The 27,447-nt window shown below is 55.0% G+C and overlaps 1 protein-coding gene and 1 long non-coding RNA gene across 6 annotated transcripts in view; one reads left to right on the top strand and one right to left on the bottom strand.

The window, feature by feature from the left end:
* The window catches only part of Arhgap23 (Rho GTPase activating protein 23), a 105,619-nt gene that overhangs the window by 34,082 nt on the left and 44,090 nt on the right, over positions 1–27,447 (top strand). The window contains exons 1-11 of one of the 5 annotated variants that reach the window (XM_052755628.1): positions 5,387–5,545; positions 9,079–9,240; positions 11,674–11,717; positions 13,578–13,675; positions 13,859–13,937; positions 14,066–14,120; positions 16,866–18,024; positions 19,380–19,535; positions 19,704–19,815; positions 19,937–19,994; positions 22,029–22,172. In XM_052755628.1, the coding sequence (XP_052611588.1) occupies positions 13,609–13,675; positions 13,859–13,937; positions 14,066–14,120; positions 16,866–18,024; positions 19,380–19,535; positions 19,704–19,815; positions 19,937–19,994; positions 22,029–22,172 (1,830 nt within the window). In that variant the 5' untranslated portion in view covers positions 5,387–5,545; positions 9,079–9,240; positions 11,674–11,717; positions 13,578–13,608. Of the gene's footprint in view, positions 1–5,386; positions 5,546–9,078; positions 9,241–11,673; positions 11,718–13,577; positions 13,676–13,858; positions 13,938–14,065; positions 14,121–16,865; positions 18,025–19,379; positions 19,536–19,703; positions 19,816–19,936; positions 19,995–22,028; positions 22,173–27,447 lie in introns of those variants that run through there. The other 4 variants (XM_052755629.1, XM_052755627.1, XM_052755632.1 and 1 more) reach the window with 4 other exon arrangements.
* Positions 14,067–15,991, bottom strand: LOC128121217 (uncharacterized). The gene is made up of 3 exons (XR_008222116.1): positions 15,266–15,991; positions 14,535–14,734; positions 14,067–14,174 (listed from the first exon to the last, which is right to left on the bottom strand). It is a non-coding gene; the product is annotated as an uncharacterized LOC128121217 (long non-coding RNA).

The raw sequence follows: 27,447 nt of genomic DNA, 5'->3' as shown, positions 1-27,447 counted from the left end.
AGGTGGTGGGCAGTGGTGGCACATGTCTTTAATCTCAGCACTTGGGAGGCACAGACAGGTGGATCTCTGTGAGTCTGAGGCCAGCCTGGTCTACAGAGTGAGTTCCAGGACAGTCAGGGCTACACAGAGAAACCCTGTCTCAAACAAACCAAAAGGCTGGGTCGGCTGTGGGAGGGGCCATGGTGCCACCGTGTTTGGTCTAGTGTCTAGCTCTGAAAGTGTGTGCTGTATCACGATGTTTTGTACAAACTTAGCTGAGTATCTACATGTCTGATTATAAAAAAACTTAAATTTTCAAACTCCTACTGTGTGCTCTGGATCCCTACTGAGACTTTTTTTTTAATTGTCTCACTGTATAGGCGTGTGTGGCCTGGGATTCACTGTATAGATCAGGCTAGCCCCACACTGTCTTCCAACCTCCCCAGTGTTAAGGTTACAGGCACACCCAACTAAGACTTTCTTTTCTTTTTCTTTCTTTCTTTCTTTCTTTCTTTCTTTCTTTCTTTCTTTCTTTCTTTCTTTCTTTCTTTTTTCTTTTTTTTGGAGACAGTGTTTCTCTGTGTAGCTTTATGCCTGTCCTCGAACTCACAGAGATCCACCTGCAGAGGCTGGGATTAAAGGCATGCTTCGCCACCGCCCGGTGACTTTCTTTAGTTGACTTATTTTTCCCAACATCCTTTGGGTGAAAGTTTCTATCCACCTCCATTTTATCACTGAGGACTCCGGGCTCATGTGTTGACCCTTGTCTGGCATTGTCCCTATCTCTCCTGAACAGATTGGATGTCAGGCATAGAAAATGCTTCCCTGCCCCCTGCCCCAGCCTTCTTCTTCCTTGGCTGTGACCCACTTTGAGAGGGGTGGGCCGTGATGGTGTGTTCACAGACCATCCCAACCCTGGGCACAGCGGTCTGAGAAGGACAGCATAGATTGGGAAGACCTTTTGTATCACCTAGTCCTGGCTGTCTAGAGCAGCACGGGGTCCCAGCTGCTGGTGGTGGTGCTGGTGTGTCAATGAGGGGCTGGGCTGGAGCTTGCCCGGCCTGCTTGTCAACTTGGCCTGTTAGGGCATGTCAGGAGGGGCCTCTGCTCTGTTGAAGCTGGGAGCTGGGATGTGAATGGGGCTAAAGGGTGGAGGAGGCCTGGGAGGCACTACCCTGGAGGGAGGAGACTAGGCCAGTGGGCCGGCATTGTTTATCACATGCCCACATGCCTAGGATAGCCCCGACTGTGGCTTTGTCCCTGTGTGTGAGGTCGAGGGTGGCTTTGGGTCTGTGTTTGGTGGTGTGAGAGACCAGATGGATGGTTCTCTGGGGGTGTGGCCCTTGTTGGTCACCTGTGGTTTGGGACCTAAGGTCTGGGAGGAGGCACTGAGCAGGCCGAGGAAGGAAGAGCAGGCGGGGCTGACCTTGAGCCCTGTCCCTGGCTTCCTGAGCTGCAGGCTCCAAACGCTATCAGCTTCCCTCCTTCTGTCCCTGACCCTTGGGCTCCGGGACAGCTCTCCTCCCTTTCCCTGGTTCCTGGTGACCAGGCTTAGGCTATACAGGCTTCCGTTCCTCTGCTCTCGGCCCTCCTCTCCTGGAGGGCTAGCCTGGGAGCCCATGACTGCCCCTCTCAGAAGTCCAGGCCCCTGATGTCATGTAAGGAGCCCCCTTTGTGTGTGAGGACTGCCTGACCAGTGGCAGTGAGAGCAGCTGGCTGGACCCGAGTCTGGAGCCGGGGAACCCGGGAGGCCTCAAGAGCTGGGAGACACTCCTGATGGAAGGGCCCTGCTAGCTGGGACTGTGTGCACCTTAAGATTACAAGAGGTCTCACCCTGGCCCAAGACACCACTCTAGGTGTGGTAGTTGAATGGATAACCCGGAAGGTAATGTAGAGGGGTCTGGGGGTGGGGCCAGCCCTGGGCTCCAGCCCCGTGACACACCAGTGAGGCCTTCCCTTTCTCTTTCCTTGTCCTCTTAAGTGTCATTATAATTTAAAAAATGGGGGCGGGGTAGGCATGGTGCCACACGCCTTTAATCCCAGCACTCAGAAGGCAGAGGCAGGTGGATCTCTGTGAATTCAATGCTAGCCTACTCTACAAAATGAATTCCAAGCCAGTTAGGGCCACATATTGAGACCCTGTCTCAAAAGAAAAGTGTGTGTTTTTTTTGGTGGGGGGAGGTTAGAAAGACGGCTCAGTGGCTAAGAGCCGATGCTCTCTAGCAAGAGGACCTGAGTTTGTTTTCCAGAATCCGTGTGGGTGGCTTAGAACTGTCTGTATTCTTCAGTCCTCCCAGGTATGGTGATGCACATCTATAATCCCAGTACTCTGAGAGGTGGAGGCAGGAGAATCAGGAGCTCAAGGTCACCCTCAGCTATACAGAGAGTTCAAGACCAGCCTTGAAAGCCTGTCTCCAAAAAAATAAATGAAGTACTAAGGACCCTCTCTGAGCCAGGAATGGTTATAAATGCCTGTAATACCAACATTCAGGATGCTGAGGCAGAGGAATTACTGTGAGTTCAAGGCCAGCCTGGGCTGTGTATAGAGTTCTATGCCACCAAGGCCACATAGTAATATCCTGTGCCCCCCCCCCAAAAAAAAATCCATCATGGATATCTAGCACTAAGAGAAGGGTCACAATTAGAAGTACTTTTTAGAATTCTGGGTGCCCTTCCTTAGGGGTGCTGCCCTGAGCCCCTGGACAGGGACCCTTAGGAAGATAAGTGGGATAGATTTTGCCAGCTGGTCCACTTAGGGGGCTGGGAGGGGCTGGCGGGTGCGTGATTCCGGCAGTGGGGGAGGAAGCGGGCAGGGTGTGGGGGGAGGACACACTGGGCAGGAAGGCTTGGAATAGAATCTCAGCAACGCCTGGTATTTCCCAGGCTTGCCCCTCCCCCTTGGGCTCTGGGGCCCACCCCACATTCCTTTCCCAGAGGAAACAGGAGAGAGCTGGCTCCCCAGGCCTGGAAGATCATTTCTAGCTGTGGCCCACCTTTGAGGCTCTACTGTGTGCACCACACCCACCCACCCACCCTCCCCACCTGTCTCTTCTCTCCGAGTCTGTCTGCTGAGGCAACCTTTTCCACATCTGCCAGGTTAAAAGACAGAAAGTGGACCTCGGAGATTCTGGTCTCTTTCAAGGTCTCTGTAGGCCTGGACACAATGTCACATGCCTCTGCCCTTTCTATAACACCCAGACCACTCCAAGTCTCAATCAGACCCTCATCATTGGTCAGCCATGAGAGGCCCATGGGGTAAAAAGAATGAAGAAACTCTGCTTAAATGTAAGGCCTGGGCTTGCAGCAAGATTGAAAAGGCAGTTGGGGGCTAGGGAGATGGCTTAGCATGGAAAGGCTAGCCACACAAGTCTGGTATTTGGGTTCCAACCCTCGGAGTCTATGTAGAAGCCACAAAGGGGAATGAATGCAAAGGTTTACACTGGAGATTTCCCTGTGACCTCCTAGGGAAGTGGCATGCGTGCCCTCATGAACACACACATAAATACCAAAAAAAAAAAAAAAAAAAAAAAAAAAAGCCTGACAGGGTGGCAGAAGCAGAGGTAGGTGGATCAGGCTATCCTGGTCTATGTCTCAAGTTCCAGGACAGATAGGGCTACGTAAGGTGGCAGTTAGGCCCCTGGAAGGACTTAGTGAGGAGGCCTGATGGAGTCAAGGACATCTTTGTGTCTGCCCTCTACTTTGGGCCCCAGAGTCAACATGGCTGAAGACATCTTGGCAGATGGCCACTTGGTCTATGAAGGTACAGCTTTTGGGAGGAAGTAACAAGGTGAGCAGGGCAGGATGGTCGGATCCAGAGTTCTCCACTGGGAGACATGCAGAAAGTTTCACTGTCCCTGGCTGCCCCGCCGTTCCTGACTGGTCCTTTCCTGCTCTCTCTGAGTCCTGACTCAGCTCAGGGCAGCCTTGCTCTTCCCGTTGGGCTTCCGCAGGGTGGAGGTGGGGGTCCAGCTCCTGCATGGGCCCCACAAGCAGCAAACAGGAAACAGAAGAACAAAACCATTCCCTGGCTGACTCGGGCCCCCCCACCCTGGGCCTCACCCTCACCCTTCCTCCTCTGTTCTTCCTTCCCGCCATCCTGCCCACCCGCTCCCTCTCTCTCTCCCTTCCTCCTCTTCTATGCCTTTCTGTAGCTGCCTCTCGCATGAGCCACCCTCCTGGCAAGTGAGTGTTTGAAAGCCCGCCAGCCCTGTGGCTCTCCCCCTTAGGTGGGCTCTGGGCTTGTGTCCCCTTGTGCTGGGCATTTCCCTCTCTGTGCATAAACTGTTCCATAGCGGGGTTGTAGTGACAAATGCCTTCATGAACAGGGTATGAATGACAGTGGAGAATACAGACCGGCCAGGGCCATTGCCTGCCCTGCCTCTGCTGGGGCAAAGAATGGGGCCTGGAGAGCCAGCTTCCCATCTCACTCATATTCTGGAAGTGGCAGAGGGGGAGTGAAAAGCTTGGAGCCTCCTCTTAGCTTGGTGACGCCAGAGTTCATGGGCAAGGCTCCTGGGGAAGAGGAATGAACATGTTTCCTTTGGGAGACCGGACTGGGGTCTCTCTCTGTACCTTAGGGTGCATCTTACACTCTGTCACACCTCACTCTGAGCTGGCGGTGTGCCGGCTGCTTGAAGAGCACAGTGTCCTGAAGCAAGCAGTGCTGAGCGGTGCATGCTTGTCACCAGTCTGCTTGTATGTGGTTAAATGGGCATCTCTGTGGGGGCTGTAAGGGTCTGGCACACCTTCAAAGGCTGTGCTTGCTTGTGTTCCCCGTGGGGTAGGGATGTTTGCATGGGAGGATGTCCAAAGGTGTGATATCCACACTGAGGTCTGTGAGGACAGCGTGTCCCCGGGGAACAAGTGGACGGGATGCTGTGAGGCACACAGCTAGAACATGTTTCTGCGGGAATGTGAAGCCAGTGGGCACATAGTGTGATCGCCTGGCAGTGTGAATCCTTGTGTTTGCATGGTGTCGTCGGTGTGTGCTGTGCCTGAGCAGGGACCGCTCAAAGCCTCTGGCGTGGGGCGGAGGGTGAGCTGGCGCGGCGCCGGGGCCGCCCCGGAGGGGGAGGCGTCTGTCCCAACGACTTGCCGGCGTGTCCCTGCCCGGCTCTGGCGGGCGCCTTCACCCGGGCGGCGCGGGAGGCGCGGCCCCACTCCAGCCGTCCTGCCACCGTCCGCGCGGGCCGGCCGCCCCCTCGGGGCCTCGGGGCCTCGAGCCCGCGGCTCTGGGGGGCGGACTGGAACCCCTGGGCTCCGCCTGCCGCGCGGGGGTCCGAGGACGTCCCCCGCCGGGCGCCGAGCCGCCGAGTCCCGCACGGCGCGTCCCCCTCCAGAAGCCAGGCCCGGTGCGCGCCGGGGCCGCGACGGTGGCCGCGCTCGGGGGTCCCCGCAGGCCGTGCTGGTGGGCAGCGCTGTTTGGCGCGTGGAGCGCGCGGGCGTCGGGGGCTGGCGCTGGGAGCGCGCCGTCGGCGTGGACTGCAGCGCCCCGGAGCCGCGCTGCCTCTGGCTGCCCTGTCTGAGCCACAGCGACGGCCAAGCACCCGGGCTGCGTCCGGCCAGGGTGAGCAACAAACAGCTTTGGAGCCGGGCGGGAGCTGGATGTCAGGGGCTGTGAGCGCTCGGGTGACCCCCTCTCAAGCTCAGAGAGTCCTGCATTCCCAGGCGGACATCCTTGCAGTGGGGAGTGTGTGCGTGAGAAGGTTGAGAGTCGGGGTGAGGTGGCAGCGTTTGTGTGGGAGCTTTCCCAAGGGCGCTGGATGGAACCTGGAGTGTGGGTAATGGCACCTGTGAACTCAGTACTCCTGGTTTACAGGTAGTGGAAGGATGGAATGGGGGCTGATGACTGGAGGAGTCGCTGGCATATCTAGGAATCTAGGCTGGCAGAGACCCAGTAAGAGCTAGGCATAGGGTCCCTAACCCGAACAGTGGGTGCCACTCTGTTTTCCTGTCTTCTTTCCTACTAGCAGAGACGCTGACACAGAGGCACATAAGGGTTTCTTAGTGGCCAGAGGAAGCTGAGGTGACAGAATGGCCCCCAGCAGGCAGCGGGTGATTTCCAGGGCGGGCAGTGGCCGAGCTGGGGGTAGTATTTCTGATGTTCGGGATCTGCCGGGCTGGTAGGCGTGAGTCACAGTGGGCGCCATGCCCAGCCTCAATACTGTGTTCTCTGCAATGACCTCTTTATGCTGGGGTAGGCTGGGGGGGGGGGTGCGGATCATACTGATGTGACCAATCCATCGAGTGGTCACGTCTGCCTGATGTGTTCCCTGGGCTGTTGGCCCTTTTTTAAAAAACAAACAAACAAACAAACAAAAAACAACAGTTGGTGTTTCTGGATGTCTCTTTGTTTTCAGACAAGAGGGTGAGAGTGATTGTAAATAGATTCTAGCCAGGAGGGCTTAATCACCCATGCCTGTGGCCCCTCTCTATCCTGTCTGTGGGCCTGTGTCAGAAAGACAGAGTTAGGGGAGCTGAGCTGTACTGTACTTCGTCTCCTAGCTCTCAATGCTGGATCTCTCTGTCTGCTTCTGTATCTTGCACCTCTCGCCCTCAAGAGGAAAGCTAGACTCAGTGTTGTCAGAGGGGAGAAACCTGCATATAAGGTAACATGAGGGATTGAGGCTAAGTCTGAAAGAACTTCCCACAGGGGAGCAGCCAGCCCTGACTGGGTCTGTGGAGTCTCCTCTTCTGATAGGGATGTGTGTGTGTGTCTGAGGTCGGGGTACTGACATTCTCAAGAGACTAATTGGAAGGAGTAGGAGACTGGACCTGGAAGGAAAGACAGAGGAAGTGAGGAGGCCTAGATAAGTGAGAAGGGGGGGCTGTTGGCCTGGGGTGAGGAGAGACCAGTGGGAGAAAGGCATACCCACTGTCCTGGATTACAAGCAGGTCCCCTCAGGGAGTGGCACCCCAGGCAGCTGGCAGCTCTAGGCAGGATGTGTGTGTGTGTAGGGGGAGGGGAGGGGAACATGTGGGGACCTGTCCCAGCCGCTTCACATCACTGGGGCAGCTGGTGGCTTAAACCTTAATCCAGAGCACCAGCACAGCAATGGGCCCTGCAAACACCCTCAGCTCTGAGCCTGGGTGGGAGTGGGAAGGAGGGCAGCCCGCACTAGAGGGGGAACAGGGGTTCTGTGGGAGAGGCACTGGGGACCCATGAGATCATCTTTCCTATCAGGGAAATCAGGGAGGGGGTGTGTTCAAATCTCAAGGAATTTCCAGTGAATGTTCTCCAGGCTCCTTGAACCCTATGAATGTAGGGCTCGTGGAAGAGGCCAGGGTGTAACCACAAGTAGATGGAGCTGAGGGGACATCACTGGGTCCCTGGTAAGGACTGGGACCAGGAGTAGTCTAGGTCTTGCTTGGACCCTTCTGGGAATGGAGAGCTCATGACCTAACCCCTTGTAGTTTTTCAGTCTGTGGAATGTCTCCTTTTCTGGAGCCTCATTCAGCTCTTTTCTGTCTTCCACCTGATTCTGTTCCCTGAGACTACAGTCCGCAAACCTAGTGTGTCGATCTCGTTTTTCTTTTATTTATTTGGGATTCGAGAATCTGCGCTCTCCCCTAAACCTGCTGGATGGCAGCTAAGCCTCCTGGCTGAGCAACCTCACATGCTCTCCTTCTGTTGACCAGGTGAGCAGGGGTGGACAGGTTCTCAGCGGGGCCTCTTAGCATCCCTGTGCGGTCAGGTGTCTGGGAGCTTTCTTCAGCTAGCTGAAGGGCAGCTTCCCAATCCAAGGAGCTCCTTACACCAGGTCTGATGGACTTCCACGGTCCATACCACCTGGGCCTTTCATCTCTTCAGGTTCCTGCCAGGGCTAAGGAGGAGCAAGGGTGGAGGCCTGTTGAAGGAGCTGGGGGAAGCTTTTGGCATCCTGAGGACTTTGGATCAGAGGCAAATGCTAGCTCAGGCTGCCCAATGGCTGTGGGGGTCTGAGGCTTTGCTGAAGGCTTCTTGCTTTTCTCTCAGCCTGTTGCCCGGCACCAGTCCCTTCTGTCAGCCTCTCTGCATACAATTTGTCTCATACTCGTTACTGGCTGTTTATCTGCATGTCCAAAGACACTCAAGACAGTCTTCTCTGTCTGTCATCTCTTGCCTCCTGCTCCAGATGTGGTCCTACATGGCCCCCTCAACTCTTTTCTTTGGATAACCTGCCGTGACATCCAGGGGAATCCCAAGCATTCTGGCAGGATGGACGGAGGGCAGTATCTGCCATCTGCCTTTCCGGTGAACCAGCCTGGCCTTTGGGCTCAGCTCTGCAACCTCAGCAAGTCCCTTTGGTGGCCTGGTGTCCAGTTGGGGCTTTTGATCCCATGCTGTTGGAGAGTGCATTTTTGTGCCAGTCTGTGCAGACATGTGGCTCTGTGCTGTGTGCATGTGTGTATGCAAGACTGGTTATGTGTGCCTGTGCCCATGCCAGTGTGCCTGCATGGTGCAAACATATGGTTCTGTGAGTCTGCCTGTATGCACATTTATTATTATTTTTTATTTTATCATTTATTTATTTGTTTATTTTTGGCTTTTCGGGACAGAGTTTCTCTATATAGCCTTGGCTGTCCTGAAACTCACTCTGTAGACCAAGCTGGCCTTGAACTCAGAGATCTGCCTGCCTCTGCCTCCTGAGTGCTGGAATTAAAGGCGTGCACCATCACGGTCCAGCTTATGTGTGCACATTTGTTTGTGTTCCTGTTTGTGGTATGTCTGCATATGTTGTATGTGTGTTTGAGTGTGTTCATGCATTTCAGTGTATGTGTGAGGATGTGCAATAGTTTTATGCACAACTTCTGTGCAGAAAAGCTGTGTGTGCAGTGTCTGGCACACAGTAAGTATGTATTAGCTCAATTTCCAGGGAGACCATGGTACCATGAGGAGACTGAAGGAGAAACTCAGAGGGAAGAAGCTGTCAGGCTTCGAAGAGTGAGAGAGGAAGGGTAGGGTGAAAGGGTCAGGGCCCAGAAGGGACCTGGACGCTGTGGTTGTGGATGATGGTGGTCCCTTTCAGGTCCGAGGCTCCTAGGCAGCTGGAGGCAGGTGCGGAGCCATGAGCATAGGCTACTCGATGTTCATCCGTCTGTTTCCCTGTGCTCCTGCAGCTTCCCCTGGGCCCACGAGATGGCTGCTCTTCTCGGCGCCCCCTCCCCTGGCAGGGGCCGAGGACACTGCTGCTGCGTAAAAGTCTCCAGGATGGCTTTGGCTTCACCCTGCGTCACTTCATCGTGTACCCACCCGAGTCAGCTGTGCACTGCAGCCTGAAGGTACGTCCGGCTGGCCAGTGCCTGGCCACTCTGCGGGGAGGGAGGGGACGGGGGTGGTGGTGGTGGTGGTGATGGTGGTGCGGGAGCTTGCCTGCCAGAGGAGTCCCTCGAGGGGTCCAGCCTGACTCCCTTCCGAACTGTGTAAGAGGAGAGCTGTAAGGACGCAGTGCCCACTGTGCCTAGGACTCCTGCTCTGTGACTGTGGACAAACTCCCTAACTTCTGGAATGGGTCTTGTCAAGGGGATGTAGAGGTGAGAAGTCAGTACATGCAGAGCTGCATGCGCGTGTGCAACACACACACAGACACACACACAAACACACAGACAGACAGACAGACAGACACACACAGAGACACACACACAGACACAGACAGACACACACACACACACACACACACACAGAGTCTCTAGAAAGGGAATGATCATTTTGGGTAAGGGGCTCCTTGTTCACTTGTCCACTGGATCTTGACCTGGATCAGCTCTTTCCATGCCCTGGCCGAGGGGTCAGGGACACCCCCCCCCCACTTATTTCCTGGAAAGAGTCCTGGGGGAGGGGTCCAATGGCCCCCGGCTCCTAATCCTAACTCAATCCTGTGTTGTGGATTTGGTCATTGTGGATTTAGCGCCATCTCACCCCTCTGTGACTGAGTTTCTCCTGAGGGTTACTATTGCCTTGACCCCTAAGAGCTTTCCAGCCCTAATTCAGATGCCTGAGGCTCTCTGAATCATAGATCCAGAACTTCTCAGGCCAGTACAAGGCCAGCAGCTGGAGAGAGGGTCCCTGAAAGCAAAGAGTGTGGAAGACAGGCAGGTAGCCAGGCAGCAACCGGGTTCCCAACCTCCCTTCCTGCAGAGGAGACAGATTTCTATTAAAGTTATGAACCCCTCTCTCTCCTGCCCCCAAGGCTGGATCAGCCTGCACAACTGTTGGGGGATTATCGCTTGGGTACCTTGACCCCACCTGCCACACACCAAAGCATTAGGTTTCTCTGTATGTCTCTGCACCTGTGTGTGCCTATGTGTATCGTGTGTGTGTGTGTGTGTGTGTGTGTGTGTGTGTGTGTGTGTGTGTGGTGTCTGTAGGTTTGTGGTGTGTGTACATGTCTGTCACATGCTTTACGGCTTTCACATGTGTATGAATCTTTGACACCAGGACCATCACTGTCATTGGCTGTGACTATGCCTAAGCGTCAGGTGACCAAGGGCACCAGCCCCGTCTCTCCTGGAAACCCTCCTCCTTCCTTTCCTCCTTTCTAGCTCCTGCCACCTTCTCTCAGGACACTGTGGAGAAGTGGCAGTGACAGAGACCGTGGTCTAGCCTGGTGGGCTCTCTTTCTCATGGGCCACTGGCCAACTCTGGGGCAAGACAAGCCAGGATCGCTCCCTCCCTTTCTAGAACCTGCCCCAGCCTGAGAGAAGCTCTCCTCCTGAGGCAGTAGGAGGCTAGAGTGCTCTGCCTGGGAGCCTGCAGTGAGCTTAGCTGTCTAAATGCATCTGTCTGCCTCTGCCACCCGCTGCCCATGCTGTCAGCTCACATCAGTGGGCATGCACCTCCCACGGGGAACTGGGCAGAGGCCGGGGCTCCAAGAGCACTCCGCAACTTTCCTGGCCCACCTTAACCTGACTGGGCCACCAGTGAGTCCTGAGTTTGGGTCCTAGTCCTGCTGCTGAATGGGGGGTGCGGGTGGGGAGAGGGAGGACACAGCAGTGTGACCCTTAAGGTCCTGTCAACTCTGAGATGTTATAGTTGCTGGCTCGGCCTGTCTCTGTCCTTCTTCTGGTTCTTCTCCAGTGCCAATGCCTTCCCCAAGATGGACCCCGGCCCTCCCAGCAGCTCTCCCTCACCCCTGTGGGTAGCTGCAAGAATCCTGCTCCTTGCCTGACACCCACTTCTGCTTATCAGAGAACCTTTCCTGCCCCCCTCTTCTTCCTTTGCAGACCAGAATGCTATAGTCTGACTTCTGCGACTTGCTGGTGTTGGCTCAGCACATGCAGCCCCAAGTGTGCACCCCTCCCCCTGCTAATCGGACCTCCCAGCCCAGTCTCTGAGCGAGATAGCCCTGTTTACACTTTCAGGCTACTTATCTTTGTCCTCCTGGCTCCTCTGCCTGTGTGATGGGGACCTCCTCCCCTGGGCTGCAGCCTCCCTAGGGGAAGAGGGCATGGATCCCTGGTAGAATGGATGTTCTTGGAAGCCTGGGATGCTAGTGTGGTGGGATTGACAGGTCTGCGAATTGACAGGTGGATGTATTACTGGGAGACTTGCTCGGACCCGGGACTGCTCTGACAACTCTCCCATCTCCTTGCTGTTGGCCCGTTGGAAGGAGACAAGGGTTGGAGGGGGGATGGCTCGGCAGGGTTGCTCGGGTGCAGCATGCTGCTGATGCTGCCGGGGCTGCACAGGTGCCACACCCATCTCTCTGTTCCCTGCAGGAGGAAGAGAATGGAGGCCGAGGCCGAGGAGGAGGAGGAGGAGGTAAAGGGGGTGGAGCTGGGGTGGGGCCGGGCTTCAGTCTCTCCGGCACCCAGTGGGCCCCACCCTCTGCTTGTCCCTGTCTGGTCTTTCTCCTCTCTGTTCCTGGCTAAGCTGGCTCCAGGCATCTCCTCCTCATTCTGTTCTCCCTCCCCGTTTTTTTCCCTCTCACGGTGGGTGTCGTCCTATGGGCCTGTCGCTCCCACAGCCATCTGATGCTAAGTACTCTGGGTGACAGATCCCCATCTGGTCCACCCCTCCCACTACTTTCTCCCAGAAAAAAGTCTAGGCTAAGGCAACGGGGCCTGTGGATCAGGGTTGGGGCATACTGAGCATGGGTTCATCTTGTGGGTGGACAGTGGACAGTGAGGTCCCGGAAGGAATAGTGGGGCCCTAAGGTGTGTCTTAGAAGTGAGCCTAACTCACCTGATTGTCACCTTTGCTGTCTTTTTGTTTGTTTGTTTTCGAGACAGGGTTTCTCTGTGCAGCCTTGGCTGTCCTGGAACTCACCCTGTAGACCAGGCAGGCCTCAACTCAGAGAGTTCCTGATTGTTGGGATTAAAAGGGTGTGCCACCACAGCCCGGCCTACCTTTGCTATCTTAAGGGTCCTTTGCTGGCTCTCAAGCTCCCCAAGTATTTAAAGTTGAACTCCCCAAATAGGCAGCTTTCCTGCCTCTGTCTGTGGGCAGCCATGGGGACATGATTCTCCTGGGTTCTCGTGCCACTGTCCCAGCACAGGCTCCAGTGGGGGAGTCTTGTTGGCAAGTGATGGAGTTAGTATCATCCTGTGCCCATCCCAGGACTCTCAGGCTTCTGCCTGGAGCCCCTGACCCTGGAGAAGGAAGAAGGGCAGGAGACATATTGGGTATCTCTCTGGTCCTGTGTTACGTCATCTCTCATACATGTGAGGTCTCCCACAGCTTGCATCTTCAAGACTTGATAGGTGCATTTAAAAAAAATATTTTACCTTTGGGTGTATGTATGTTTCTGCACCATGTGTGTGCAGGAGCCTGAGTATGTTAGAAGAGGTCATCAGATTCCCTGGAACTAGAGTTACAGGCAGTTGTAAGCTGCCACGTGGGTGCTGGGAACCAAACCCAGGCCCTGTGCAAGAGCAGCCAGTGCTCTTAACCTCTCCAGCCCCGATAAGGACTGAACATTATCAGTGTGTGTGCTCGGTTAATGCCAGAGTGTACCATGCCGAGTGTTCAGAGATCAGAGCACGACTTGGTGGAGTTCGCTCCCTCCTTCCACCTTTTGTTTTGTTTTTTGTTTTTTTGTTTTTTTCGAGACAAGGTTTCTCTGTGTAGTTCTGGTGTCTGTCCTGGATCTCGCTGTAGACCAGACTGGCTTCGAACTCACAGAGATCCACTTGCCTCTGCCTCCTGAGTGCTGGGATTATAGGCGTGCGCCCCCACCGCCCGGCTTCTCCTTCCACCTTTATGTGGGTTTCAGGGATTGAATTCAGACCATGCAAACGTCTTTCCCTACTGAACTGTCTTGTGGGCCCCGTAGGGGCCTCCCATACGGCACCCTTCCCTTGTCTTGTTCATTGTATGTGATGTCTGCTTGACGGTGAACTCTGGAAGGGCAAGGCTGTGCGTACACATCCTGTGTAGCCTGGCTTCTAGCACAGGATAGGGACTCAGCTCATGGCTGTGGGCAGCTCTTTATGTGTCCTTGGTGGTGTCCTTCTGTTGTGGGACCTTGTGTGGCTGTGGGCATAGGTCCTGTGGAAGTGCGGGTCATTGCATGCTTGTGTCTGTATGTGATCATCCTCTGAGTGTGTGTCCCCTGTGTGTGTAGCTGTGCATGGGTGTGGCCTTCAGCAGCCACCCCCAGCTAACCTGGCTGATGCCCACCAGGACCCTCCCCTCGGCACCGCCTGGAGCCCATGGACACCATCTTTGTGAAGAATGTGAAGGATGGTGGCCCCGCCCACAGGGCGGGGCTTCGCACAGGTAAGCCTTGCCAGTGGTTTAACACACTCCTCTGGGACTCCCTTTCCTTCTAACTGGGTTGGGGTTCTTGAACGCAGACGCTGAGGAAGTTCCTCTCCTCTCACTGTCGTTCATGCTTGGTACAGGGGTACCGTCCACCCTCTGCTTTGGACTCTCACATGTGGTCCCACTCCTTGTCCCTAGGAGACCGGCTGGTGAAGGTGAATGGGGAGAGCGTCATTGGGAAGACATACTCCCAGGTCATAGGTCTGATCCAGAACAGGTGAGCACTTGACCTTCTTCCTTCCAGGGTAGCATGCAGACTCCCCTCCCCCAGCCTGGGCCCCGCAACTGGATCCCTCTCCCCCAGACTCTGTCACCTCTGGCTTGACTCTCTCCCTGTCTCTGCAGTGATGACACCCTGGAGCTCTCCATCATGCCCAAGGATGAGGACATCCTCCAGCTGGTGAGTCCCTCAGTCTGCATGGAGGGCCTGGGCCCAGCACGGTCCTCTGGGCCCCTGTGGGAGAAAAGAGGAGGAAATTGCCTTTTGTTGCTCAACTGGGGCTTCCAGGCCCATCCCTGGGCTGGGGCTGCTTCTTGCCTCACTCTAGGCTGCTCTGTGCTAGGGAGGCAGGAGGTGCTGGCCTTGGTAGGCCGGATTCCTGCCAGGGTGTCTGAAAGGGTGGCCCAGCGGGCCCTGCCAGCCTGGCATGTTCTTGTCTGCTCCTGTGAGAGATGCCTGCTCCCTGCACCCCCTACCCACTTGGCCTGAGGGAACATGGCTCTGTAGATGGGTCCATACATGCACACACCCAACACTGCCTTTCAACACATCCCACAGTCACAGATACCACTTAGTATAGATCAGGACACTCACCCTTGCGTAGCACTGTATGACTCAGCTCCATAGAAGACACACAGCATTGCAGGCCCAGGCTGACAGGTCCTCTCTCTGTTTCTGTGTCACCATGGTTCACTCTCCAGGCCAGTGTACCACAACGCCTGGGGAGCCCAGAGCAAGATCCCACTCGCACCTCGGTCTCGTCACACAAAGGCTGCACACATCTGGATTCTGTGCTGCTGTGACATAAACACACACTAGCGTGCTATCGCAATGCAGCCCAGAACCGTCACAGCATGCTGCAGCCCCTCTCAGGCGCCTATGCTTAGTGATATCACCCGACCCCAGATTCAGACACATGGGGATAGAAATTCTGAATCCATCATCCCCAGTGCCTCAGCACACCCAGAACATGATAGGGAGGGTGCCACCCAAAAGGCACGTCCCATATGTGTTGTGTAAAGTAAAGCCAAAGACCCGTGCCTGGAGCCTGGAACACTCCCTGTTGCCGAGTGCCCTGCTCTCGGTCTCCTGAATCCTATCCAGATGCCAGCTTGCTTGTTCCTTAGGTCGCTGCCCCTCAGAGGATGGGCTGAGGGCCAAGCCCCCAGAGGCTCGGCGCTGCTGTGCTGGCTCTGGCTGTGGCTCTGTCACTATAATGACAGGGCCACACTTGGCATGATGCCTCCCTGGGAACCTCCATTCCTGACCCTCAGATGTCCCCTTGCTCTTCCTGGAGATGAAAAGGAGAGACGTGGATGGCTCACCCCAAGTCTTAAAGCGCTTGCCTGTATGCCAGACTTGAGGCGAGGCCACTTATGAGAGAGTAGCAGGACATGACCCTGGGGTACTCGGGCTCAGTCCAGCTCTCAGATCCAAGGGGTGGCAAGGGCAGCAGTCTTGAACTCTGCCAGACTCAGAGCCCAAGTGGGCTGCCAGCCCCAGATGTCAACATCTGGGAGCTTCCACTACCCCGCCATCTCCAGCCAGCCTGAGGGTGGGGCCCAGGCATTCCTGTGGTTGGGAGCTAAGGCTGGGAGGCCAATCGGGCGGCGGCAGCTGCTGACGCCACCACCGACCGCGGCGAGTCCCCTCCACACCCATCCTCCCTCCTCCTACCGCCAGGCAGCCGAAAGAGAGCCGGGTGGGGAAGAGGGGAGCTTCAGGGAGGGCTGACTGAGGGGACTGAGGGACCCAAATCAGCAGGGCAGGGGCTGTGGTGAGAGGCAGCAGGGTAGCAGGCACGGGTTGGCGGGATGCTGCCTCCACCACCGTGATGCTGGGAGCCCCGGGAGCCGGCAGGATGGCAGGAGGGGAGAGGTATGTGTTGCTGGCCCAGTATGCCAGGCTGGAGGGGCCGAGTGTGCGGGGGTGTGGTTAGCTGGTCCTTGTCACATGATGTTTGTGTTTGGGGCTGGAGGGGTAGTTGTTTGTGTATTTCATTGTGTGTGCTGTATGTGTGTGTCAGGGTGTGTATTTTGCCATCTCTGTGATGCGGTTGTAGTATGTTGTGTGTCTGGGCTCACCCTCCCCACCGCCCTTTGCTTCTTCATCCTGAGACAGTCCCCCCTCAGCTCAGCTAGCGCTGGGCTGGGCCAGGGACACAAGACTGCTGTCCCTGGGGGGCTGCCTCCTTTTTAGGCTGAGCCTGGGGCGCCAGCTCTGTCCCTCTTCAGCACTGCAGCGTCAGCTTTAGCAGCCCGTGCCAAATTCCAGGCCTAGGGGTGGCCGGAGGTGGCCCAAGGCCCCTTCGCCAGTCCAGCCCCTTCTCTAAGCTGGCTACTGGGGAGCACGAAGTGGTCATGTTCATCCCAAGGCTCAAGCCCTGGGGCCCAGCTCATACCACCCTGTATTAAAGGGGCAGTGGGCTCTTCCAGCCTCTGCCCACCCCCAGGCCACCCCTCCTTGGACACACCCCTTAGCCAGCTTTCTACTGTCTTCTTCCACTTTGACAGATTTCTGCCCCATTTCCCAGTGTACTCCAGGGGCTGTGGGCATCGCTGGGACATAAAGGAACAGTAGGCGGCAGAGGACAGGATGGGGGAGGCCCCTAGCAAACAGATGTTGGAATGTTTGTGGCTAAAGGCTGTCCTTGTTATAAATCTTAGAGAAATCTGGCTATTTCTTGAGAGAGAGAGAGAGAGAGAGAGAGAGAGAGAGAGAGAGAGAGAGAGAGAGAGAGAGGGAGTCTTATTTCTTTGTCCTCCCTCAGGACTCTCCTTGGAGCATATACTCATCCACTCAGGATGCCCCTACTTAAGGATATCTCCCTTCCATTCCCTTCTGAGGACTTTGGCATCCTAGGGTTGTCTCATTTCTGTCCTGAGTCCAGTCTGGTCACGGTTCTGTTCCTCTGTTTCCGGTCAGGCCTACTCCCAGGATGCCTACCTGAAGGGCAACGAGCCGTATTCTGGAGAGGCCCGCAGCATCCCAGAACCACCTCCGCTCTGCTACCCACGGAAGTCCTATGCCCCGCCAACCCGGGCCTCTGCCTGGGCCACTATGGTGCCTGAGCCCATCTCGGCACTGCCCACGGATCCCCGGAGTCCTGCTGCCTGGAGTGACCCAGGGTCCCGTGTCCCATCTGCCACCCGTGCCCAACTGGACAACTCTTTATTGGGGATGAGCCAGCCCCGCCCAAGCCCTGGTGCCTTTGCCCACCACCCTTCAGAGTCCCGGACGCCGCGTGCCTTCCCAGAGCCCGGTAGCCGGGTGCTCCCCAGCAGACTGGAGTGCCAGCAGGCTCTGTCGCACTGGCTGTCAAATCAGATACCCCGCAGGGCGGGGGAGAGACGGTGCCCAGCCATGCCACCCCGGGCCCGCAGTGCCTCCCAGGACCGGTTGGAGGATGTGACTGCCCACCACCCATGGCCCTGCTCCACCTCCCAGGATGCCTTGAGCCAGCTGGGCCAGGAGGGTTGGCACCGAGCTCGCTCAGACGATTACCTGAGCCGGGCTACCCGCTCTGCTGAAGCACTGGGACCCGGAGCGCTGGTGTCACCTCGCCTTGAACGCTGTGGTTGGGCTCCCCAGCGTCCGTCTGCCCGAACCTCTGCTTGCCCTTCTCGGGACCTTCCAGGGTCCCAGGCCCCTCCCCCGTCTGGCCTGCAGGGTCTGGATGACATTGGGTACATCGGATATCGGAGCTATAGCCCATCATTCCAGCGCCGGACTGGTCTCCTGCATGCTCTCTCCTTCCGGGACTCACCTTTTGGGGGACTCCCCACCTTCAACTTGGCCCAATCTCCTGCACCATTCCCACCAGAGGCCTCTGAACCACCTAGAGTCGTCCGGCCAGAACCTAGTACTCGAACCCTGGAGCCTCCCACAGAGGATCACCGTGATGAGGTGGTCCTGAGGCAGAAGCCTCCAACAGGTCGCAAGGTCCAGCTGACCCCTGCAAGGCAGATGAACCTTGGATTTGGTGATGAGTCCCCAGAGCCAGAGACCAGAGGGGAACGCCCAGGCCGGAAGGTGGCCCCTTTGGCCACTACAGAAGACTCCTTGGCTTCCATTCCCTTCATTGGTGAGTGGTGTTACAAGCAGCTGGCTAAGGATCCTAGTCTCTGTCCTTTTGTGTCCCCACTACCTGTCTACTGTGCCATGACTCTGGCTGTGTACCGATAGGGCTCCTCTGGGTTTGCCCATCCTTCAGTCATCCTTTCTTCCATCCTGTCCCACTTATCCATTCTTCCAGCCATCTTTCCAGCCAGTTTTTCCTGCATGCCTTCTGCCTTCCTTCCTTCATCCCTCTCCTCTTCTTTTTGCCTTCCTTTGTTCCTTCATTCCTTCCATCTATTCATCCTTAGCTTTCATTCTTCCTTCCTTCCTCTGTTCTTCCTTTCACCCTTTGTGTCTTTCAGTCTTTGTTTTTTTCCCGCCTGTCCTACATTCCTCCCACAAACATTTACATCAGGCACTGTGCTAGGCTTCTGCTTCCCTGGGGGATGGAGGTCAGACAGAAAGAAATGGGACAGACTCTGGGGATGGGGAAGGGCTCTGTGGCCTAAACGGGTGTGGTCGGCACTGGGAAAACATTGGAAAAACACTTGGTTAAGAAGGATTCAAGGTAGACTGAGGAAGAGTATTCAAAGAGAAAGATGGGACCGTGTAGTACCTGCAGTGGGAGAGGCAGGATGCTCTTCCAGGCCATGTGGTCCTCTCCGGCCCAAGGCCAAGCTTGGATTTCACCCTAAGAACCGAGGAGGCTGTGATGGCTATAGAGTGGGGGAAGCAAGAAGGCAGAGAGGCAGGGGTGATCCCCAGCTCTCTGGCTTGCCTGGAGGGTGGCGCCTTATCTCTATATTGGGGGTGAGAGTGCAGAAAGAACATGAAAAGGGTTAGGGCTGTGAGGGTGGAGGCTGGGCTGGGCTGGGTTAGGGGCTTTGGAGAAAGCCTGGAATGCAAGATGATGATGTTAGGCCTAAGACCTGGGACTGGGTTTGGAGCTGAGCAGCCTGGGAACTGAAGAGGAAGTTTAAATAGGATGATGTGATGCCATCAGCAGCCTGCAGTGGGGATCCAGCTGGGCCACTGTCAGGTGCCCCCATCCAACGGTCTAGTGGGGGGACATAGTGCTTGTCCTCAGAAGCCACCAATCTGGTGGAATACCGTCTGTGTTTTAGGAGCTCGCTCCAAGTGGGGTGGCTCAGTCACACTCCGTGGTGCCCTTGATGCAATGGGAGGCTCAGCCCCTGCTGAGAGGATATACTCCCTGGCCACAGTCTGGTGGGCAAGGCACCCTGGGCAGTGGGCATGTGGCCAGAAATGCCCTCGTGAGGAAGAGTTGAGGGGTTTGCAGCTTGTGTGTGCCCAAAGCCTGATACGACTGGGGTATTCAGGCTGCTTGTGTCCTTCACACCTTCCGTCCTCTACTGGCAGATGAGCCCACCAGCCCCAGCATTGACCTCCAAGCCAAGCATGTCCCTGCCTCTGCGGTGGTCTCCAGTGCCATGAACTCAGCCCCTGTCCTGGGCACAAGCCCATCTTCACCAACTTTCACCTTTGCCCTCAGCCGCCATTACTCACAGGATTGCAGTGAGTATCTCCATCCTGTGTCACCCCCCTCCTCTGCTGCCTGGTCCCTGTGGGTCTTCTGGGGCCCCATGGGAGAGCCCACTCCTGACCCTGACTGGAAGGGAGGGCTCCTAGGGTCGCTCCCAATCTGCTTGCTAATCCTGAGGCCTCGTGTGGGCACCTTTTCAGGCAGCATCAAGGCAGGCCGTCGCTCCTCCTACCTACTGGCCATCACCACAGAGCGCTCCAAGTCCTGTGATGATGGACTCAACACCTTCCGTGATGAGGGCCGAGTGTTCCGGTGAGGCTCTGTCTGTCTGGGGTGGGGTGGCTTCTGCTCTTCTAGGTTTGGGCCATGGGTTTGGGTGGGTGATGAGAATGAGGGCCGTCCACAGCCCTCACCTTGGGTCCTTGCTCCCCAGGCGCCTTCCTAACCGGGTACCCAGCCTACGGATGCTACGGAGTTTTTTCACTGATGGGGTAAGCCAGCAAAGCACATGTGTGCATTTGTTTGTGTGTGTGTGTGTTTGTGTGTGTGTGTGTGTAGAAGGGTGATAGCTCTATATGTCCTTGGTTCCACGTCTGTGATTCCTGTGACCCCTAAAGGAAGTACTCTGGCTCCTGGCCCCTTCCCTGTACCTCATCTTCATGCCACTCACATGACCTGCCTCCCACCTGAGGACTTTGCATTTGTCCTTGAATCTGGAAAGTCTCAAATCACAAAACTGCCTCTCTCTCTCTCTCTCTGTCTCTCTCTCTCTCTCTGTCTCTCTCTCTCTGTCTCTCTCTCTCTCTGTCTCTCTCTCTCTCTCTCTGTCTCTCTCTCTGTCTCTCTCTCTGTCTCTCTCTCTCTCTGTCTCTCTCTCTCTCTCTCTCTCTCTCTCTTCAGTGCTGGGAATGGCACCGAGGGTCAAGCATGGCAGGCGAGAGCCCTGGCTCTGAGCAGTGTCTTCTATTCTTCATTGATTATTTGTTTTGAGTCAGGGTCTTAACTTTATAGCTGTTGCTGGCCTCGCTCTGTAACCCAGGCTGGCTTTGAACTCAGAGATCCACCAGCTTCTGTCTCTCCAGTGCTGGGATTAAAGGCACGTGCCATCATGACCAGCTTCCAACTCTTAATCCCTCCCACCCCCAATTTATTTATTCATTCATTCATTCATTTATGTATGTATGTATGTATGTATTTATTTATTTATTTATTTATTTATTTAGTGTGTGGTGTGTGTGTGTGTGTGTGTGTGTGCAGCTGAGCACAGGTGCCTGAGGAGACCAGAGGCATGGGAGCCTCCTGGAGCTGGACCTGTAGATGTTCGTTAGCCCTACAATATGGGTCTTTCCAGATTCTTTTTCTTAATTTTCTTTTAGATTTGTTGATTTTATTTCATGTGTATGCGTGTTTTGCCTGTGTGTGTCTGTGCACTGTGCTCATGACTATTGCTGTGGAGGTCAGAAGAAGGCATTGCTCCCCAGGATCTGGTGTCACATATGGTTGTGAGCTGCCATATGGATGGGAACTGAACCCGGATCCTCTGCAAGAGCAGCCAGTGCTTTTTTTTTTTTTTTTTTTTTTTTTTGGTTTTTTCGAGACAGGGTTTCTCTGTGTAGCTTTGCGCCTTTCCTGGAACTCACTTTGTAGCCCAGGCTGGCCTCGAACTCACAGAGCTCCGCCTGCCTCTGCCTCCCGAGTGCTGGGATTAAAGGCGTGCGCCACCACCGCCCGGCAGAGCCAGTGCTCTTAACCACTGAGCTGTCCCTCCAGCCCTCAGTTTTCTTAGGACAGGGTCTTGACAGACTGTGAAGACAGGGTTTGGGTCCGGGCTGGCCTCCTGACCTTCCTGCCTCAGCCTCCTGAGTTCTAGGAGCACTGTACCGTAGCTGCTGCGCTTTTGTGGACGCTCTGAGGCTTGCTTTGAAGCTGCAGCCCTGCACCTGCTGCTTCCTGCCGCTCTTCGGTACTTGTGCACTTTCCTCGCACGCACATGTCTCTTGTTGGCTTAGCACCTTACAGACATGGCCACCCGGCTGCCCCTCATCACTTCCTCAGCTCGCTGACCTCCCCCTGGATGTGCCAGCTCTGAGGCTGGATTCCTGTTGCCACCACCACTTCCTGATCGACTCCTGGTGGGGCTGACTGCCTGTCCATCACTACTCAGTCTTTGTTGATGTTCCCACTTCCCCTGTTTACTCACCTCCTTATTGCCACAATCGCTTCCCCTGTTTCCTCAATTCCTTCAAGGCTATAAAGCTGAGGGAAGGGCCCAGATTGTCTTTTCCAGCGTGGGGAGGCATGCTTTCTGCTGGCAGATCGGAGCCTTTCCTCTTCCTGGCTTCTTCATGAGGTCTCATGACCTCAACACAAACGGTCCAGTGAGGACAAGCAAGGCCCATGAGGTCACCCAGCACATCAGCACAGACACACGCCAGGCCTGTGTGCCTGCCAGTGGTCCCATGGGCTTCCTGAGATGCCGGTACTGTGGGAGCCACCCTAAGCTGCCCTCTGTTTTCTCCCTGCAGTCTCTAGATAGCTGGGGCACCTCTGAAGATGCTGAGGCCCCCTCTAAGCGACACTCCACCTCTGACCTCTCCGATGCAACCTTCAGTGACATCAGGAGAGAAGGCTGGTTGTGTTATAAGCAGATCCTCACCAGGAAGGGGAAGGTAAGGTGGCCTGAGGAGGGAGGTCCTGGCTGGATGGAGGCCGGCTCTGACAGAACTTTCCAGGTCCTCTTATACCTGTCTTGAAGCTCTGGAGCCAGAAAAAAAACCGCCTTAGGCGCTAGCCTGAGGACTCAAGGTTAGATGCCAGGAAGAGGTTCTGGGAGAGGGGGGATTACCAAACCTCTAAAAAGGAGAGTGACAGAGAGGCACTCCCTGCTGTGGAATACACAGCAAGCTGTGTTTGGAATCCTGACCAAACATTCTTCAATGACCGTGAATGGCCACCGGGGCTTATGGTAAAGGAGCAAGGCCAGGGGGTTGCTGAGGCCCAAGAAGAAAGCAGAAGCCAGCTTTCTCAGGGCCCTGGGAGGTCCTGGGGTGCAGGCTTAGCTTAAGGGCAACTGAAACCCTTGGGAGAGTTGGAGAGTTCAAATACTCATGTGGCTTCCTGGCATGATGAGTTAGTGAGGGATGCCTTGGAGTAAGAAGACCATTTAGAAGTCACCACAAGATCCAGGTGAGAGACAAGGACCTGAGGGAGTGGGTGAGGAGGTGGGCAGGAGGGGACAGGTGGGATTCAGAAGAGAAGGTGGGGCTCTGATCTCCCAGGCCTGAACTGGAGTCCCAGACTGGAGGCCCTGGGCTGGGAAGAGGGACAAAAAGGAGGCCGGTGGTTCAGACAAACCTGGCCTTGATTCTTGATGGCAGGGCTTGCTTCTGAAGGGCTCGGTCCCTCATGTTTGTGACTCAGTGTCTCTAAGGGTGCTGACTAACACTTTTCCTCACCTCCTGCTAGGTGATTAAAGACATGGTCTGAACAAAGAGTGTCCTATACTAGGTGTGGTGAGACTGGTCTGTAGTCCAAGCTATTTGGGAAGCTGAGACAGGAGGATGGAGAGTTCATGACTTGTCTAGGCTACAGAGTGAGTTCAACGACAGGCTGGACAACTTACAAAATTCTTTCCCAAAATAAAATGTGACCATGTGGTGGTGGCGCACGCCTTTAATTCCAGCACTCAGGAGGCAGAAGAAGGCAGATCTTTGAGTTCAAGGCCAGCCTAGTGTACAGAGAGAGTTCCAGGACAGCCAGGGCTACACAAAGAAAACCCTGTCTCAAAAAAACAAAAACAAAAACAAAACAAAACAAAAACCAATAAATAAATAAACAAATAAATAAAATGTAGGCCAAGGGCTGGGAATGTAGATTATTGGTAGAATATTTGCCTAGCAGGCATGAGGACCTGGTTTTAAGCCTTAGTCACACTACACACGCACACACATACACACACACACTTCTTGTGGGCTGTGCTGACGAAACTCTTGCCTGACCTATGGAAGGGCCGAGGCTCCATTCCTGTCATTGCAGAAAGAGTGGGGGGAAAGTGGGGCTGGAGTTGTCATAACTTGGCACTTGGGGGCTGATGTTTTATTGCCTTATTGCCATTACAGACATCCCTCAATATCTAGAGGGGGATGGCTCTAGAAGCCCCCATGGGTACCAGACATCATGGACACTCAAGTCCCTTTTATAAAGCAAATTAGTATCTGCATGCAGCTGACGTAATCCTCCCATGCTCTGTAAGTCATCTCTGGATGGCATGTGCTGCCTCATACTAGGTAATGCCATGTAAACAGTTGTTACAGTGAGTTGTTTATGGAATGCCGAGGAAAAATGTCTACACCCCTCAGTACAGATGCAGGGTTTGTTTTTCTGAATTCTTTGATCCATGGTTGGTTCAATCCATGGTTATGGAACCTGTAGAAGGGATGCCTCTAGGGGTGGTACCTGGAAAGAATAAACTTTGAAATAGTCAGACTCTGAATTCCCACACAGCTGGATTCCTACACATTGTTGCATGCATATGGCTTCAGGAGAGCCACCTTAACTTCCCCGAGCTGTAAGATGAGTCAGGAGGGGAGACGTGTAGGCCAGAGAGCACTGGAGTTTACAGACACAAAGCCTCCGGCTCCTGAGGGTCTGTCGAGCTTCTGAGGACTTAAGTGAGGGAGCCAGCTCGCCTGGTCCTGTCCTCTTGGGGTTGATGACCACAGAGAAAGTGCTAATTGCTCCCCAATGACAGGTGCACTCACTGTCAGCACAGGGAGTGTAGAGGCTTAGCGGGGTGGGGTTTAGCATGTCTAGGGGGCTGAGACAGGGAGCGTGTGGGAGTCTGGAGTAGAGAGAGACTGGGTGGGAGGGAGTATCCTGGGGGAGACCCCCTCACTAAGGGCTGGAGGGAGGCTCAGAGGAGTGTGCCAGGAGCCAGGTCACCTAGAGAACCCAGAGAAGGTGGAAGAAGGTGAAGTGGGCGTGGTACCCAGGGAACTTTTCTGTCCTGAAATATGGGGTGGCATTGGGAGATGTGTGACACAGGAGACTGGTGTGTCTGTGCTGGGAGGAGTTGGTATCATTGCTGTTGCTTATGTGAACCAGGCCTTGGGATGGGACCAGGGGTCTGTCTGTAAGAGATTCTAGGAAAGGTTGGCTGATGGCCTCGGGGGGTGACTGAGGGAGGCAGAGGACAGGCTGAGCTTCCTGGCTTTCTGCATGGCTGGCAGGAGGGAATCCCCCTTGAGTTTCTGGCTGAGGAGCAGACTTAGGAAGAGGAAGCTCTGTTGGAGTTCTGTGACCCTCCACACACTCTGGCTGAGGTCCTGTGAATGGAAACATGTGGATGTGGCATACAGAGAGGCCCAACTGAAGGTCACCTTAGTCCACCAGCTGTGCACCAGTACCTGTGGCCTCAGGTACAGGGAGAAGGGGACAAGGACCAGGGAGTCTTTTGTTTTGTTTTGAGACAGGGTTTCTCTGTGTAGCCCTGGCTGTCCTGGAACTCACGCTGTAGACCAGGCTGGCTGCAAACTCAGATCCCACTGCCTCTGCCTCCCATTGCTGGGATTAAAGACCAGCCCCATGTAACCATAAGTTTCTCCCGTCCTGCCCAGACCCACAGTCAGGACGAATCTCTCCCACCTGTGTGCCGCAGCCATTGGTCCCAAGTAAACACACAGAGGCTTATATTATTTACAAACTGTGTGGCCTATGGTCAGGCTTCTTGCTAGCTAGCTCTTGTACCTTAACTTAACTCATTTCTATTAATCTATATGTTGCCACATGGGCATGGCATTACCGGTCTGCTGGCATCTTGTTGCTTCTTGGGCAGTGGGCTAGCGTCTCTCCTTTCTTCTCCCATCTCTTCAGTTTGAATGTCCTACCTAACCTTATTCTGCCTCACCATTGGCCAAACAGCTTTGTTTATCAACCAATCAGAGTGACCTATATTCACAGTGTACAGAAAGACATCCCACAGCAGCCCCACAACAGTCTTGACAGGAAATGGGAGCTGGGGAGGTAAGGCTAGCCAGGAAACCTAAAAGACCCAGGAAAATGGCAGTCACTCCAAGAAGAGGTGGACTAGGAGAGGCAGGTGTCTGTGTGAATTGTGCAGGCAGAGCCCAGTGTGGAAACATCCTTTAAGACCATGGTAGAGAAGAGCCTGGCCCCTGCCTTGGGTGACCCTGGCAGCCCAGCTGCAGTGTTTTCTGGGTAGGGAAAGGCACTGGCTCTTTGGCTCACTGACCAGTCCTGAAGTAGAGGGGCTTCCTTCCCCTCTCTTGCTGACCAAAACCCAGTGTCACTTGTTTACCTGGTGCCGTTCCTAGGAGCTAGAAAAGGACCCTGGAGTCAGCTGCAGACCCTGGGTCTGTCTGGGGTCCCATTTTGTCACCTCCTGTCATCCACACTAGTAGTCTCAGCCTCTCTCTCCCACCCTCTGCCTGCTTTAGAGATCAGTGGCCAGGCAGAGGGTGGGCACATGCTTGTGGTACTCCTTAGGCCAGGGTCCAATTTGAGGGACATGACCATGGACACTCACCACTTAACTCTCAGTATTTGTTAACAGCGACATTGATGCCAGGGAGAGACTTGACTTATTCAGGGCTCTCCCGCTGGTTTAGTCTCAGAGGGGCCCTTAGGACCATCTCCTGCTAACACGGTCATTCTCTTGGAACGGGAGTCTCTTTTATTACATTAGTGTTAGGGCTGCTCCAGTTGCACTGTCTTGGCCCAGCAGCCCTGTGATGGTATGCTCGGCTCATACATTGGGATCTACCCTAAGGGAAGCTGGGCATGGCTGCTTCAGCCCTGCTCTCTGGAGGACCCTGGAGCCCCCACCATCAGGACAGTGAATACTTGCCTTGCACCCAGCCCTGGGCTTGGAGCATTTGTCCCAGCAGCTTGCCACGTACCCAGGAAACTCACAGCCAGAACCTGAGATTATGGGGCTATCTGCAGGGCATTACGGTAGTCAGAGGTGTTTTATCAAGCAGCTGATGCTGGTGATGTGGAGGAGTCGGGTGAAGGAGGAAGCCGCATAAAGAAGTGAGAAAAGCTGAACACTTGGGAGTCTGAGGCACGAAGATTAGGAATTCAAGTACATCTGGACGTGGTGGCTCACACCTTTAGTCCCAGTACTTGGGGAGCAGAGGCAGGCTGGTCTCTGAGTTTGAGGTTAGCCTGGTCTACAGAGCAAGTTCCAGGACAACCAGGGCTACACAGAGTTCTGGGATAGCCAGGGCTACACAGAGTTCCAGGACAGCCAGGACTAAGGGCTGGGAATCCAACTCAGTGGAGAAGGCTTACCTGATGTGCACGTACAAGTCCTGGGTTCAATCTCTCCCACAACAGAAGAGGCAGAAAGGGAAGAGGGATGACTTTTTGGCTCAGCAGTGAGGGTGCCTGCTGCCAAGCCTGAGCTTGATCCCTGGGGCCTACCTGGTGGAGGCAGGGAACTCATTCCTGCAGGCTGGCCTTTGACTTTCGCTAGCATGCCACAACACACCCACATTTCCCCACCCATATGAAATAAATAAATATATGAGAGAGAGAGAGAGAGAGAGAGAGAGAGAGAGAGAGAGAGAGAGAAGGAGGACAGGCCACAGGAGAAGAGCAGCTGGTGCACAGGCCCTGAGAACGGAAGACTATGGCCAGTCACTGGTAGGCAAAGGCCCAGTGGCTTGACAGACCAAGGGAGATAAGTTTGGAGAGGGTCACGATGGGACCTCAGGACCTTCTGTTTGGTTCAAGGGGATATCCAAAGGAGAGGCAAGCTCTTTCACTGTAGAAATTATGGTGGGGCTGCCGCCTGGAGGGCCAAGGCCTGGGGGCCTGGGAAGGTCGGTACTATTGTCCAGATGAGGAGTCAATGAGGTGGGCGGGATGGCAGCATTCCAGGTGGGGACATGTGGTACTGGGTGGGCACAGATGCTACTCTGA

This window comes from Peromyscus californicus, unplaced genomic scaffold (genome assembly GCF_007827085.1).
Source record: "Peromyscus californicus insignis strain IS unplaced genomic scaffold, ASM782708v3 Scaffold_3__1_contigs__length_106647218, whole genome shotgun sequence".
In the NCBI taxonomy this organism is placed as follows: domain Eukaryota; kingdom Metazoa; phylum Chordata; class Mammalia; order Rodentia; family Cricetidae; genus Peromyscus; species Peromyscus californicus.
This window is presented reverse-complemented; position numbering and strand designations above follow the sequence as displayed.